Below are 15,115 nucleotides of genomic sequence, written 5' to 3' on the forward strand. Positions count from 1 at the left end.
TATATATGTATATGATACATAGCACATAAGGTACCACATCGTACACAGAAATTTAGCTCACTGTGATGTTTTTAAATTACATTTTATTAATCATAAGTTTATTTTTCTCTTCATCTTTTATAGTTATGATATATCTTTAGACAATGGTGTTTTTTAGGACTACAGGGGGTGGGCGGGGAGGGATCCAGACATGCCGTTACATTAATCTTTTTGAGTGTTTTTTTTTTTCTTTTTTTGTGGCATCCACCCATGCATGCTGGTGCACTTTTACTCTGTTCTCAATGAACTCGGTAGCTTTTCAGTGGCGGCTCTCACAAGTCTCTTGTTTACCCAGACAGTTTTGAGGACTGACTTTTTCTAGATAATATCTGGTTATTTGATATAGCTATTCATTGTGATGAATGTATCTGATATAGTTTACTTTTCCTGGTACCAGTGCCCAACATGACATTTTCATCCTTGAGATTCACACACTGAAAAAAAAACTAATTTTTTCCAGCATAAAAAAAAAGAAAAAGTATTGAGTATCAGTAACTAGAAATACATTTTCCATTTAACAACGCAGGTTATTACCGTAACACTTTTCAGTGAAGGATTTATAATTATCTAAAATTGCATTGTTTAATGGTCAAAGTAAAAAGGTGAAAAATGTTCTACATATTATTAAAATGCTCTTTACATTGAGAAAAAAAGAGGTTTTAGTAAGTACTGTTTACTTTAAGGTTCTGTAATGGATCTTCTATGGCATTGCTTCAAAAACCCCCTTTATGAATCTTTATTTTGATAACTCTTAAGAAAAGGTTCTATGTAGAACCTTAAAGGGTTCTGTCAGGTGCTTCATACATAGAACATTTTAAGAGTTCCCATCATAGGATCATTTTGTTTTTATTCGTTTTTAATTTTAATTAAATTAAAATGAACCTTTATTCTAAGAGTGCAATATATTTATTGAAGTTTTAAGTTATAAGTATACTTTGAATTTCCTATTTATTTTAAACATTTTGTTCATTTTAAAATTTCCCAATAATCTCCGTCATTTATTATCATCCCATTACAACAATAGTGGAAAAACATTAAAAAACACCTCTTCTTTCTCATGGCCCAGGTATGCATCAGTATTTCTGCAGCGTGGGTCTCAGCGGATTGGCAGTGTGTACAAAAAGGCGATGTACAGGCAGTACACAGATGCTTCTTATTCTCAAGAGATCCCCAAACCCATCTGGCTGGGCTATCTGGGCCCCATACTAAGGGCAGAGGTCCATGATATCATCATTGTGCACCTGAAGAACTTTGCCTCCAGACGTTACTCCATACATCCGCATGGTGTCTTCTATGCAAAAGATTCAGAAGGTAAAACCTCTTTCTCTCATTTACTTCTTAAAAAAATGCGGCAAAACATTATGACCACCTCCCTAATATGCTTTTGGTCCTTCGCGTACTGCCAAAAACAGCGCCCACCCGTCAAGGCATGGACTACAAGTACCCTTAAGTTGTCCTGTATAGTATCAGGCATCAAGACATATGCTCATTCCTGAACAATGTGTGCCGTGTGGCAGGGTGCATTATCCTGCTGAAAGAGGCCACTTCCACTAGGGAACACCATTGTCATGAAAGGGTGTCCCTGGTCTGCAGCAATGTTTAGATAGGTGCACGTGTCAAACTTATATCCACATGAATGACCGAACCCAGGGTTTCCCAGCAGAACATTGCCCAAAGCATCACTCCCTCCAACTGTGACACTGTCTTTGTCACAGTGCTTCCTGGTACCATCAATTCCCTTACGTAAATGGCAGACGTAAATACAAAGTTCAGGCATTGCTCAGAGTAGCATAAGAAAAAAATTTATTTTAAGTTCATTCAAAGAAATCGTAAGTCACTTTCATGTCAATTTTACCTTGTTTTACTCTGTTCCTATGCAACTTTCAGTTATAATGACTCTTGGGTAACAAAGTTTCAATTGTCTAGTTTAAAAAAAGACAAGATTTATGAATGTGGACCATAGGGTTTAAGAGCTACAGACATTTGTATTTGGGTTTGCCATTTTCAGAAAATTCTAAAAAATAGGGGCGCTTGATAAGAGGTTAAGTGCTCACGGAAGAGATGAGTTTTCAGTTGTCTTTTGAATGTAGTCAGGGATTCTGCATTCCGGATGAGGGTGGGGAGATCATTCCACCAGCATGGAACCGTGAATGAGGATGTTCTGGAGAGTGATTTTGTGGCTCTCTGTGATGGTACCACGAGCTGTCGCTCATTGACCGGTCGTAGGCTTCTGGTAGGGGTGTAGACTCGTAGGAGCGAGTGAAAGTAGGAGGTAGCTGAGCCAGTTGTCGATCTGTAAGCAAGCGTCAATGCCTTGAACTTGATGCGAGCAGCGAGTGGTAGCCAGTGCAGAGAGATGAACAGAGGAGCGACATGGGCCCTTAAGACAAGTCGAGCTGCAACATTCTGGATCATTTGTAGAGGTTTAGTTGCACATGATGGAAGACCAGCCAGAATAGCATTGCAGTAATCAAGCCTAGAGATAACCAAGGCCTGGACGAGAAGTTGCGTTGCATGCTCAGGAAAGGCCTGATCTTCCTGATGTTGTGCAGTGCAAACCTGTATGGTCGAGCTGTCTTTGTAATGTGGTCTGTGAAGGTCAGCTGGTCATCAAATATTACTCCAAGATTTCTGACCAACCTTGATGGGGTGATTGAGGTTGAATCTAGTTGGATAGTGAAGTCGTGCTGTAGAGACTGATTGGCAGGGAGGATGAGTAGCTCAGTCTTGAGGTTGAGCTGCAGGTGATGTTGAGCTGCAGGTGATGTTCCTTCATCCATTCCAAAATGTCCGCCAGACAGCTTGAGATACGTGTAGCTACTGTGGGATCATCAGGTTGAAATGAGAGGTAGAGCTGGGTGTCATCAGCATAGCAATGGTTAGAGAAACCATGTGCCTGTATGATAGGTCCCAGTGATGTGGTGTAAATGGAGAAGAGGAGGGGTCCAAGAACTGAACCCTGAGGAACCTGTGGTTCAGTTGATGTGCTTCGGATACCTCGTCTCTCCATGCGACCCTGAAGGACTTACCTGTGAGATAGGACTCAAACCAGTGGAGAGGAGTTCCTGTGATGCCAGGTGATGAGAGGGTGGAAAGAAGGATCTGATGATTCACAGTGTCGAAGGCAGCAAACAGATCCAGGAGAATGAGAACTGATGATTTGGAAGCAGCTTTTGCGATCCGTACATTCCCTCCATAACCATCATTATAATTTTGTGTGACTTGTGCCAAAGTAAACCTTCTGTTGGCTCGGACCAGATGGGATAGCCTTTATTGCATTGATGAGCCTTGGGCGCCCAACACCACTGTTGGTAAATTCTCACCACTGCTGACCGGGAACAACCCACAAGCCTCACCGTTTCAGAGATACTCTGACCCAGTGGCCTTGCCATAACAATTTAGTCATTGTCAAAGTTGCTCAGATCTTTATTCTGGCCCATTTTTGATGCATCCATCTAGTATCCAGACCTTAATATTTGGCCTTGTTAGCAGATGATCAATGATATTCGCTTCATCTGCAACTGGTCATAATGTTTTGACTCATCAGTATATTTGTAATAATTTCAAAGGTGCTATTTTTAATTGTGTGGACTTTCTCCTGTTATCGAATCCTGTCTGCAGGTGCACTGTATCCAGACGGAACCTCAGACACTCTGAAGAATGATGATGGGGTTCCACCAGGGGGTAACTTCACATATACCTGGACTGTAAAGCCAGATTATGCCCCTCAAAATGGTGATGCCAACTGCCTGACCTGGGCCTACCACTCCCATGTCAGCGCCTCACAAGACATTTCCTCTGGGCTTATTGGAGCCCTTCTCACGTGTAAGAAAGGTAAAGCAGACATTCTGATATTCCTATTAATTCCTTGAAAAACTAGCCCTATGTTTTTATGAAAATTTAACCCTGAAATTTAGCTCTTTGTGATATTTTACATTTAATTATAATTTTAAACTTTGCTAAAGCATCTTAGATAAAGGTCAACTAGGTGCAATAATACTACAATTAATAAATGTTATTATGGTAAAGAACATTTCCTCATTATGTTCCTCCTTAAATTTAAATGGGTGCATTTAATACAATATATATATATATATATAAAATGCACTTCTGGATTTTTTAAAAATACAATTTTGTTAAGAATAATTCCTTGTATTTTTTTAAGTTACATTTTCAGTGAAGGGTTTGTAAGTATCCTTAATTGCATAATTGTTTAATGTAATACCAGTATTTTGTAGGCAGTGTAATCTATTTATCAAAGTTAAGTTACCTTGAATTTCCTATTTATTTCCTTTTATTTCCAGTACTACAATAATACTACAGTTGATACATGTTATTATGGTTATGTTATATAAAGAACATTTCTTGTTTAAGTTTGTCCCTAAATGTAAATGAATGTATTTAAAAAAAAAAAATCATTTATATTTAAAATAAAAAAAATGAAATGTGCCTTTGGATTTTTACCTCTGGACTTTATTAGCAATTTTTTTTTTTGTCTTACCTTAATCCTTTGATTCCTAAATCAAAATGCCGGCCTCAGGAACCCTGCATGCTGTGTCCACTTCAGACCACCATCAAGTGCAACGTGCTGATGTAGAACAGGATCTGATCCTTATGTTTAGTGTGGTGGATGAGAACATCAGCTGGTACCTGAAAGAGAACATACAGACCTTCTGCTCTGATCCAGATAGTGTGGATACTGCTAGAGAAGATTTTCAGGAATCCAACATGATGCATGGTATGTACCTGACAATTGACTATATGAGCTAAAATTGTGACTGTCCATACGTTAAAGAAAAAAAAAGTTTGAAAAAAAAAAGAGTGGTGTGGTGCGTTAATTGTAATGAAAAATCATGAACCTAGAGATGTTTTGTAAACTGACATAGCTAATGTACACAGTTTGAGTCATTAAGTACTTTTTTATTATCCATTTCTAGCCATAAATGGATACATGTACGGCAACCTACCAGGCATTGAGTTTTGCCAAAACAACACAATTGCTTTGCATCTCTTTGGCATGGGCAACGAGATCGACGTTCACTCTGCTTATTTCCACGGACACACACTCCTAGACCGCGGGCACCGCGTGGATGTCCTGAGTCTGTTTTCTGCTACTTTTGCCACTGCAGAGATGGTGCCTATGACAATAGGGACATGGCTCTTGAACTGCCAAGTGAACGATCATCTGAAAGGTAAACTTTGAGGAAGCATGTCCTTTGATAACAAGATAACATAAAAAGGCAGTTGTAGTAATGGAAAAGTAGTCCTGCTTCAGTTAAAAAAAAGCTAGTTGGGTTTTTGATAGTTAGTTTACTCTAGAACGTGCATATGTATTAGTGTAACCCCTCCTGTTCTACTCGACCCACTTGAACTGGCATCTCTGGCATGGGAAGCGGGCGAGCAAACAAGGACACTAAAGACCACAGTCTCTAGCGTCTGTCTCTAGCGCACCTCTTGAGGCCAGGGGAGTAAGGTTTATTCACACAGATCTACTATATCTGGCATCCGTTACACTCACCCCCCTAAACCTCATTCCCACCTGGGTCACGGCACTAACTTAACCCCTCCGGTTCTACTCGATCCATTCAAAGAGGGAATTCAAACTGGCGTCTCTGGCATGGGTGGCGGGTGTTTTAACAAGGACACTAAAAGCCTCAAATATTCAGGGGAAAACCCCTGAATTAGACCACCAAGATTATACAGGATTTTTAGTCTCATTTAAGCTAAAGTAATGTAACTTGATCATTAAAAAAACATTTTTAAAATATTGTTATTAAAATTCTGTCTCATTCGTCAAAAAGCGTTATATGCTTACTGTCTACACAGAAGGTTACAGGGCTCTTCCATGTTGTCTTCCACAGCTGGTATGCAGGCCCTGTTCAAAGTCTCGTCCTGCAGGGATAAGATGAACTCCACAGTTCCTCTCAATGGGAAGATTAGGAAGTATTTCATTGCTGCTGAGAAAGTTCGGTGGGACTACGCACCATCAGGGATGGATAAACTGACCAATGAGTCGCTGACCAAACCTGGGAGGTTAAATATCAGATTATAATTCAGAAATGCACTGCAATTAGTTTATGAAAGTTTTTGTTTTTGACAAATTCTTGGTCATCCTTAGCTTTTCAGAGGTGTTCTTCGGGATGGATGGTGGCCGACTTGGTGGAAAGTATTGGAAAGTGGTGTACAAAGAATATACAGATAAGAGTTTCACTTTAAAGAGAAAGCAAACCAGTGCTGAGACTCATCTAGGTATTTTGGGTAAGCTTTTTTCATGTAGATTTAAATTAATGTAACATAAATAACATTTTCAACCTTGGTTAGATAAAAAGTGTTTCATGAATTTGATCCGAACCTTTCTGTCACATTTACATCATGGTGTCTAGGTCCAGTTTTGAAGGCTGAGGTCGGAGACACCCTACATGTGATGTTTATGAACAAGGCTGACAGAATCTATAGTATTCAGCCACATGGTTTTCAATACGACAAACCCTTTGAGGGTGTCTTTTATCAAGACGGTGAGACTCATTTTACACCATCTGACTAATGTGTCAATCAAAAGGTTTGTTTTGTCCCAGAGAAATAAACGTCTTAATGAATTGTAGGTATAAAGAGGAAAGGATATCAGGTTCAGCCAGGTGAAACGTTCACCTACAGGTGGCAGTTGAAGGAGGGACCATCTGAAAGTGACCCACCCTGTATTTCCTACCTGTACTTCTCTTCCAGTGATCCAGTCAGAGACACCAACTCTGGTCTCATAGGCCCCCTGCTGGTGTGTAAGAAAGATGCACTGAATTCCAATGGCGCTCAGGTAATATGAGAATCAAATGTGCATAATCAAAGGATTATGCATAAAAGGAGAGATTCAACATAATATGCATACAAACTATCATCTTGAACCATATGCAAATCAGTCATCAATTTATTTTAAAATGATTTGGTTACACTTTATTTTAAGGTGACGTAGACATCGTACTAATATTAATTACCTACATGTACTTAATATAGAGTTACGGTTAGGGTGTGGTTTAGGTTTAGTTACTTATAATTATGCATAATTTACATATAGTAACGTGTAACAACGTCACCTGAAAATTAAGTTTTAAAAATAATTTTATTGAACAATATTACTTTTTGTCTGTAATATAATTTTTCTTACAGAAAGATGTGGATCGGGAGTTTTTTCTGCTGTTTTCTGTGTTAGATGAAAATCTCAGCTGGTACTTGGAACAGAACATTGAAACCTATGGCACCAATGAATCGGACTCAGAGAATTTGGAGTTTCAGGAAAGCAATAAAATGCATGGTATTTACACTCACCTTACTGCTGTCTGCCTGGGATATGCTTCATTTTGGTATACATATCTGACCATGAAACTGACGTATTCGCACTGTGACTTATTTGTGAAATTTCACCTGACCTGCAGAGGACAGCACGTTGTTCATCTTTATACTTCTACAAACGCGGATGTCTTCTGACCTCCATTTTGCCCCCCTCACATTCTTCTTCTGTTGTTTTAAATTGGTATTTTATCTTCTTCGAGCAGTGTATTCGGGGCACATGTGCAAACGACTTAATTCTCAAACAGATTCTGAAGGTTACAAATAATTTTACATACGCATGCTATGCACAAGTCGTAGTGGTAAACGGACAAATGAAGCATATTTTTGGCTTAAGAATCAGAACCCCTATTTAAGAAAGTTGTAATTGAAGACCCAGTGTAATGGTCAACTAATAATTTTACAAATCAGCTGAAAGTTTCAAATCAGAACGATTCCATTCAGGGTCCTTCTTATACACACCCTGTTATTTTGTTTGTGTAATGCAGCTGTGAATGGCTTTATGTATGGGAACCTGCCTGGCCTTGAGATGAAGAAGGAGTCGAGGGTAAGATGGCATCTCATGGGACTTGGCACAGAGATAGACATGCATGGTATTTACTTCCAAGGCAACACGTTCCAGAGACAAGGCACAACACGTGACACGCTGAGCCTGTTCCCACACACTGCAGTCACTGTGTCCATGCAACCAGATGTCAGTGGTCAGTGCCATGTTATTTCAGCAAATTATGTATTTTTACTTCAGTCTTCACTGTCACATGATCCTCCATGCTGATGATAAGCTGATTTAGTGCTCATATAATTATGGTTCTTATGATCAATGCTGAAAACACTTTTTGCTGCTTAATATTTTTTGTGGAATTACATTAATAGAAATCTTTTTTGCATATGAAAATCACTATGTAAACTTAAATGGTTGTAATTCAAGAATGCTTTGGAATGTAGACCTATGGTTGGTCTTGTTTTAAAGCAGACATTTGCCAGGTTATTGTAGATATAATAGTAAATTATGAAAGTAAAACAGAAAAAGAAACTTTTATCATGAAAATGTACAATGTAAAAATATAATTATTTATATTTTATATTATATATTATATATATATATATATATATTACAAAAAATATTTTACTCTAAAACAGCAAGAAAATGAAAGCCAAAAAGTTGTGTTCCAAATTTTAGGTTGATATCTAAAAAAAAAAGAGCTTTCAGTAAGATTTTATTTGGGCGCAGTAGCAAACTTTTGGACAGCCAAGCTTCCTTACTGACCATATAAGGGCGCCTCCATTTTCATATATGTTTTGAGTGATCTGAACCATAATTTTCATACAATTTATGAAGTAGACATCCTATTTAGAAGTAGTATGGTTGGTTTGGCAGTATTTGATTTGAGTTCAACCTCTAATAAACGCATAAAAAGAGCACATATGTGCGTTATAGCTCGCAACCGCATCACAAATCCATAATATTTGTCTTTATATTCAAAACATTTTCAGACATTTTTTTCTCCTAAAATTGAATTGGTGTTATCTTTTGAACTCTTGGCATGAAAACAAACTGAGGTTCCTACTAATCTTTCATGATTTTTCATGTTTATTGCCATTTCAAAATAAATTCCTAAACACGCCTAATGAATATGAAATATTCTTGTTGCAAATTGTTAAATTACTGCTCCTCTGTAATTTATATATATATATAAAAAAACAGCCACCAAATATGAAAACTAAAAGATTGTAAGCTTCCAAATGATATATAGGGCCCTATTTTAACGATCTGAAACGCAAGTGTCAAAGCGCAAAGCGCAAGTAACTTTGTGGGCGGATCCCGGCGCTGTTGCTATTTTCCCGGCGAGATAAACGACTCTTGCGCTTGGCGCAAATCTAAAAGGGGTTGGTCTGAAGTAGCTTCATTATTCATAGGTGTGGTTTGGGCGTAACGTGAAATAAACCAATCAGAGCGTCCTCTCACATTCCCTTTAAGAGCAGATGCGCTTGTTCCACGGCGGATTGCTATTATAACGGCGGATTTGCCAGCGCACGCCAGGAGCGGTTCACAGCCGAGGAAACCGACGTTCTCGTCAGGGCTGTAAAACACAGAGAAGTGACATTGGGGATGATGGGAGAAACCACATAAATTAGCTTCGGTTAAACAGGTGTATAATTTGGGTAAATGTGTAGCCTAATCTAGATTATTATTTTTTTATCTAGATAGATCTTTTTCACATCTTCACGGGCACACAACAATGATTTCCCTCGTGTGTTAATATTTTTACTTGTAATAATGTATGATTTGCAAAAATGAAAATTGCTGCGTCTGTTTATAATTATTAGAGAATCAAAGTGGATGCGCGTTAACACGCTACATTATGGCCAAGCACGCGCCCTTAAAATACCATATCACTAACGCGCAACGCGCCACTGTCTTTAGACTGTGTTTTTCTTGGTCAGTGGCGCAATTGCTTTCTAAAACTGGAAAATAGCACCATGGAAGTTTTGCGCCGTAACACACTCCTCTTTGCGCTGAACCGCCTCCGCGAGCGCAAGTTCATTCCCTAATTTACCGACGTGCGTCTGTGGAGGGAAAAGTCCGCTGTGCGCGGGTGCAAAATAGGAATGATACATGCGTCGGTGTTCAAAGTCAATTGCGCTGGGTGCAAGATAGGGCCCATTGTTTGTTAATATTACTTTAGGTTTTTACTAAGATATTATTGTTCTAAATGTGACACTTAACTGTCACTTTTTACCGATTTAGAGCAACCTTGCTGGAAAAGTTTTTTTTTTCTTAATCCAAACTTTTGAATGGTAGCGGATCACGGTTTCCACAAAAACATGAAGCAGTACAGCTGTTATATATATTATAAACCTTTTCCTGTGATTGTGATTGCAGGTGAATTTGAGGTGAGCTGTCTAGTCTCTGATCACTATGTTGGTGGGATGAGACAACTGTATAAAGTGAAGGGGTCAGGGAATAAGAATCCCTCAGTACCGGTATTAAGGTCTCAGATAGTGGAGTATTTCATCTGTGCTGAAGAGAGGGAGTGGGACTACTCAGCTGATCGTACCTGGGAATTGCAGAACTTCAACACGACTGAGGAGAAAAGGTAGATGTATATGTTCTACAACTTTTGTTGATGTCGCAGCGTTTGAATGGCTTCGGTAACCAGATTCTTCTCTCAGTCCCGGCAGTGTGTTTGTGGGGACAGGAAAGAACAGACTGGGCTCCAGGTATAAGAAAGTAGTTTATAGAGAATACACCGACGCCACCTTCAGGACAAGAAAACTGAGGCAGCCTCAAGAGAAACACTTGGAGATTTTTGGTGACTTATAATAATCACACAATTTCGTTCCACCTTCATTTTAAAATATTTTGAACATCCGTTTTTTTTTCTCGCCATTTGAATGAATGAATGAATGAAAATCTGTATGTGTTTTATAGGACCTATGATTAGAGCTGAAGTTGGCCAGATTTTGCTGATCACATTTATGAATAAAGCTAGTCATCCTTACTCAATACAAGCACATGGAGTCAGAACCTCTACTTCTAAACCTGAAGCTGTCATGCCAGGTAGAGGAAGATGAAAATCCCACCATTTGCCTCCATATTTCACCTGTAAAATGTATACAAAGACACCCTCAGGGATTTCATAAAATGTGTTTTGAACATTATCTGACTTTAAATAGGTTCTGCTAGGTTTCCATAATACCTGTGACACATCCTGTTGTGAATGCAAATGAAACTCTTCACTGCAGGAAATAAGACTCAGTACCAGTGGATGATTCCAGAGAAATCCGGCCCAGGCGTGTCTGATCCAAACTGCATCGCTTTTGCCTACCGCTCAGCTGTGGACTTTGTTAAGGTAAAGCTCTTAGTATCGGAAACAGTTTTAATTCCTTAATTATTATTATTGTTTACATTCAGTCAGGAATTAAAATGGATTCATTCTGAACAACAATAATATACAAATACTAGTAACACCTTAAATAAGGTCATATTAGTTAACATTAGTTAATGCATTAATTAAACATTAATTAACAATGAGCAATGACATTTATTTTATTAATCTTTGTTAACATTATTTAATAAAAATACAACTGTTCATTGTTAGTTCATGTTACCTCATGTTCATTAAGTAATATTAACAGATACAACTTTTGATTTTAACAATTAGATTAATAAATGCTTTTATATAATTCATATAATGTATGGAATATACTTTATTTTTCATTGTTACATGTTAACAGATTAAACCTTATTTTAAAGTGTTACTATTGCTATTGCTCGATTTATTTTGGCTTTTGAAGTTGACAATAATAATTACCGGTAATAATAATTATTATAATAATATAATAATTGACTGTGATGATGAAAACAACAACAATTACTACTACTACTACATCTACAATCAGCCAGGAATTCAAAAAGATGAATTCTGAACAACAACAATATAATACAAATATTATGGTTATAGTTTTTTGTGCGTGTGGCTTTTGTCATATGTTAAAGGACACAGCAAGTGGTTTGATTGGGCCGTTAGTAATCTGCAGGAGAGGTGTCCTGAACCGGGCCAGACAGAGAACTGATGTGGATAGAGAATTTGCTCTCCTCTTTATGGTGTTTGATGAGAATAAATCCTGGTACCTGGAAGAAAACATTCAGTACTACTACAACAGCGCAGAACCTCTTCTGAGAGATGCAGAGTTTCAGAAAAGCAACGAGATGTATGGTGAGAGGTCACAAGTAAATGCAACTCAACCCTAATAATGCATTTTGATGTAAAATGCTACAAAAAAATCTAATTATGATGACGGCTATATGGCTATTTGATATGTGATGGATGAATTGTATGAGATTCACTATCCCTGTTCCAGATCAGAGTTTAAATAAGTAGATAAATGACAAACATAGGAAGCCATAGGAAAAAATAATCACTGCACATAATTCTCATTTTGTCTCCGAGAATTACATGATTCCAAACTGCATGTTTTTTTCTGTCACTATTGGCAGGGATCAATGGGAAGCTCTATGCAAACCTTCATGGCCTGGAAATGGTGGAGGGCGACAGGGTGGTCTGGTACCTGTTTGGGATGGGCAATGAAGTGGACATACACACCGTCCATTTTCATGCTGAGACCTTCACATACAAGGTGCAGCAATGAGCTTAACAACTATTATAAATGCATATTCACAATCAGATGCAATAGAATAAATAATTTTTCAATGATATTACAGCAGTGTGTTCTGCAGTTTTCATACACTAAATGATGTTTTATGAACAAAGTTCGGGAGGAGCATGTTCAGATAATCGACCCAATCAGCACGAGAGGAGGCCTATATACTATATATATATATATACACACACACACACACACACATGTGAACTTGTGAAACCCAACCATTATAATGACTTAAACTGCTTTTTCAGACAGACCAGGCTCACCGTACTGATGTGTATGACCTGATCCCAGGAGCATTTCAGACGTTGGAGATGGAGGCAGAGGTCAATGGAACGTGGCTTCTGCACTGTCACGTTGCCAACCACATCCGTGCTGGAATGGAGACAACATTTACCATCAAACCTCGATCAGGTGAGCTACAGCTTTAGGGCTTTATTGGCTTAGTCTGTTATGCTTTTACTTTATTTCATAAGAGTGGGCTTACTCACTGTTTAGTGATGTGATGTTTGTGGTTCTTCTTTTCCAGGTGGTAGCACTGTGAAGAGAGGTTTAAGCATCCTTTGGTTACTGGTCACAACATTCATGCTCAGACTGATATGGTGATCTTTCGGTGGACATATATAATCACTTTCAACTGATTTATTTCTAACACTGTACCATTCAAAAGTTTAGGGGCCAGAGTGACTTTTTATTTTAATGATTTTGAGTCTCTTATGCTCACCAAGTATGCATTTAATTGATCAAAAATACATTAAAACAGAACTATTGTAAAATATTATTACAATTTAAAATCACTGTTTTCTATTTGAATACATTTTCAAATTTGATGTATTCATTTGATGGCAAAGCTGAATTTTCAGCATCATTACTTCAGTCTTCAGTGTCACATGATCCTTCAGAAATCATTCTAATGCTGATTTGCTGCTCAAGAAACATTCTGAAAACAGTCGTACAGCTTAATATTTTTGTGGAAACCTTTTTACAGGATTATAAAAAAATTAATAGAAGGTTCAAAGAACAACATTTCGTCACAATGAAAATGATTCACTTTTGATCAATTTAATGAGCCCTTGCTGAGTAAAATTATTTTCAAAAATGATACCGACCCAAAACTTTTGAACGGTAGTGTAAATAAAAAGAATAAAGTTAAATAGCCTACTTAAGTGTAATTTTGAAGTTACAACTACCGGTAAATCAAAATAAAACCACTACCAACACTCAAATGTGAAACTTACTGCAAGACCACCTAGTGAGAGAATGTCCTTTTAAAACACCCTGGGGCAAAGATATGTTAATAAGCATTTGCTTTCAGTTTCATTTGAAGTTCTTATACAGATCTACCTTACTGTTACTGATGTTAAAGAAAAAGAAAAGTCCTGAATTTCGCAAGGCTCCTTTAGGCCAATGTGAGAAGGAACTAAAATCACAGAGGATGGTGTTAAAGTGAAAAACAAGTGTGAGCTGATTGGAGCTTATATAACTGGTGAGCAGTTGTTTTTGTTCCTCTTGGTTCGTTTGATGTGCTCATTTTGAGCTCAAAGCTTGGAACTCTCAAATGAATGTTTATCACGTAGGCTTTAAGTAACCTGTGCCCAGGATTATGATGTAAAGAAGTGAACCTTGTCAGCAAACATTTGACTTTAAAGTCTTTAAGTAACTTCTAGTCAACATCTGTGAATGGTTCCAATTTGCTTATCAAAACTATGCTTTGTTTGGCAAAGATTATAGGCTTGAACCCCATGATCAAGCGTTTACTCTTCACAGTGATAAAGCAGGAGAGGCATTGATCACATACTTGAAACAGGCCATTAGCTCACTATAGGAAAGAATGCAAAGCTCAGTCAAATAAACAAGCTCATTGACACATTGTTTCTCTTCCATTAATCATTGGTTTAAGTGAATAATGTCATGCCACTGTTCAGGAAAATAGATTAATTTTAATAGCTTATTTATTCAAATACATCCTGCTGTAAACAGTTAACAGACTGTATGTTTAACATGATTAATGTGTGTGTGTGACAGCTATCCGTCATTTTACTGATATAGTCTTGCTGATTAGGGTGATCAATACAATTTTGTTATGCAATGATTTAATCGAAAACACCAGACTTCTGTTCCTGCAGCAGTCTGAAAGGTTGTTTGTAGAGAATAGTTTCATGTTTGTATCAAGGTTTATAAGTAGATTGAAAGTAATACCTTACCCACACTGTAAAAAAAATTGCTGCGATTATTTAGCACAACTTAAAATCCAACATTGTTTCAACTTTAAAAAGTATGTGTTCAAGCTTGACTTAAAATATTAAGTTTAGTTAACTTAAGTTTAGTTTGGTTAAGTTGGATATTTAAGTTATCTCAACAAATTTTAACTAATCGCAGCCACATTTTTTACAGTGCAGTCACTGCTTTGCGCCTGTCAGTGCGGGTTTTCGAGAACTCTACTCTGGTAAATAACACGAGGGCGACGTGTTTCGAGGATAACAGTCTGATTAACACCTGGTATCTCCTGTAACCCGAGTGACCGGGAGTGTACTGATGTTTATGACACGAACGAAACAATAAACAGCAT

At 37.7% G+C, this 15,115-nt stretch overlaps 1 protein-coding gene and 1 long non-coding RNA gene across 4 annotated transcripts; one reads left to right on the forward strand and one right to left on the reverse strand.

Moving 5' to 3' along the window:
* Positions 1-1,081: 1,081 nt before the first annotated feature.
* On the forward strand, positions 1,082-14,384 carry hephl1b (hephaestin-like 1b). Of its 3 annotated transcripts, none has more exons than XM_079600048.1 (18): positions 1,082-1,350; positions 3,661-3,873; positions 4,580-4,777; positions 4,977-5,231; positions 5,901-6,072; positions 6,158-6,297; positions 6,423-6,554; positions 6,642-6,847; positions 7,198-7,342; positions 7,866-8,078; positions 10,262-10,475; positions 10,552-10,691; positions 10,811-10,939; positions 11,125-11,231; positions 11,879-12,098; positions 12,380-12,519; positions 12,841-12,960; positions 13,076-14,384. In XM_079600048.1, the coding sequence occupies exons 1-18, from the start codon at positions 1,167-1,169 to the stop codon at positions 13,088-13,090; spliced, it is 2,943 nt and encodes a 980-aa protein (XP_079456174.1). In that variant the 5' UTR covers positions 1,082-1,166; the 3' UTR covers positions 13,091-14,384. The 3 variants fall into 3 exon arrangements, with proteins under 3 accessions (XP_079456174.1, XP_079456173.1, XP_079456172.1); XM_079600047.1 differs by having other exon boundaries at positions 6,158-6,288; positions 12,798-12,960; XM_079600046.1 differs by having other exon boundaries at positions 1,083-1,350; positions 12,798-12,960.
* Positions 10,848-13,087, reverse strand: LOC306991836. Its single transcript, XR_013796170.1, has 5 exons — positions 13,038-13,087; positions 12,813-12,921; positions 11,884-12,013; positions 11,079-11,214; positions 10,848-10,982 (listed from the first exon to the last, which is right to left on the reverse strand). It is a non-coding gene; the product is annotated as an uncharacterized lncRNA (long non-coding RNA).
* Positions 14,385-15,115: the final 731 nt, after the last annotated feature.

This window comes from Phoxinus phoxinus, assembly GCF_949152265.1.
Source record: "Phoxinus phoxinus genome assembly, chromosome: 23".
NCBI classification, from domain to species: domain Eukaryota; kingdom Metazoa; phylum Chordata; class Actinopteri; order Cypriniformes; family Leuciscidae; genus Phoxinus; species Phoxinus phoxinus.

Bases quoted from the DNA above. Each gene is read 5' to 3' on its own strand.
- hephl1b (XM_079600046.1), top strand. From the start codon at position 1,167: ATGTACAGGCAGTACACAGATGCTTCTTATTCTCAAGAGATCCCCAAA. The intron at 7,343-7,865 runs GTATTTACACTC...TGTGTAATGCAG, and splicing joins GGAAAGCAATAAAATGCATG to CTGTGAATGGCTTTATGTAT. The intron at 12,099-12,379 runs GTGAGAGGTCAC...CACTATTGGCAG, and splicing joins GAAAAGCAACGAGATGTATG to GGATCAATGGGAAGCTCTAT.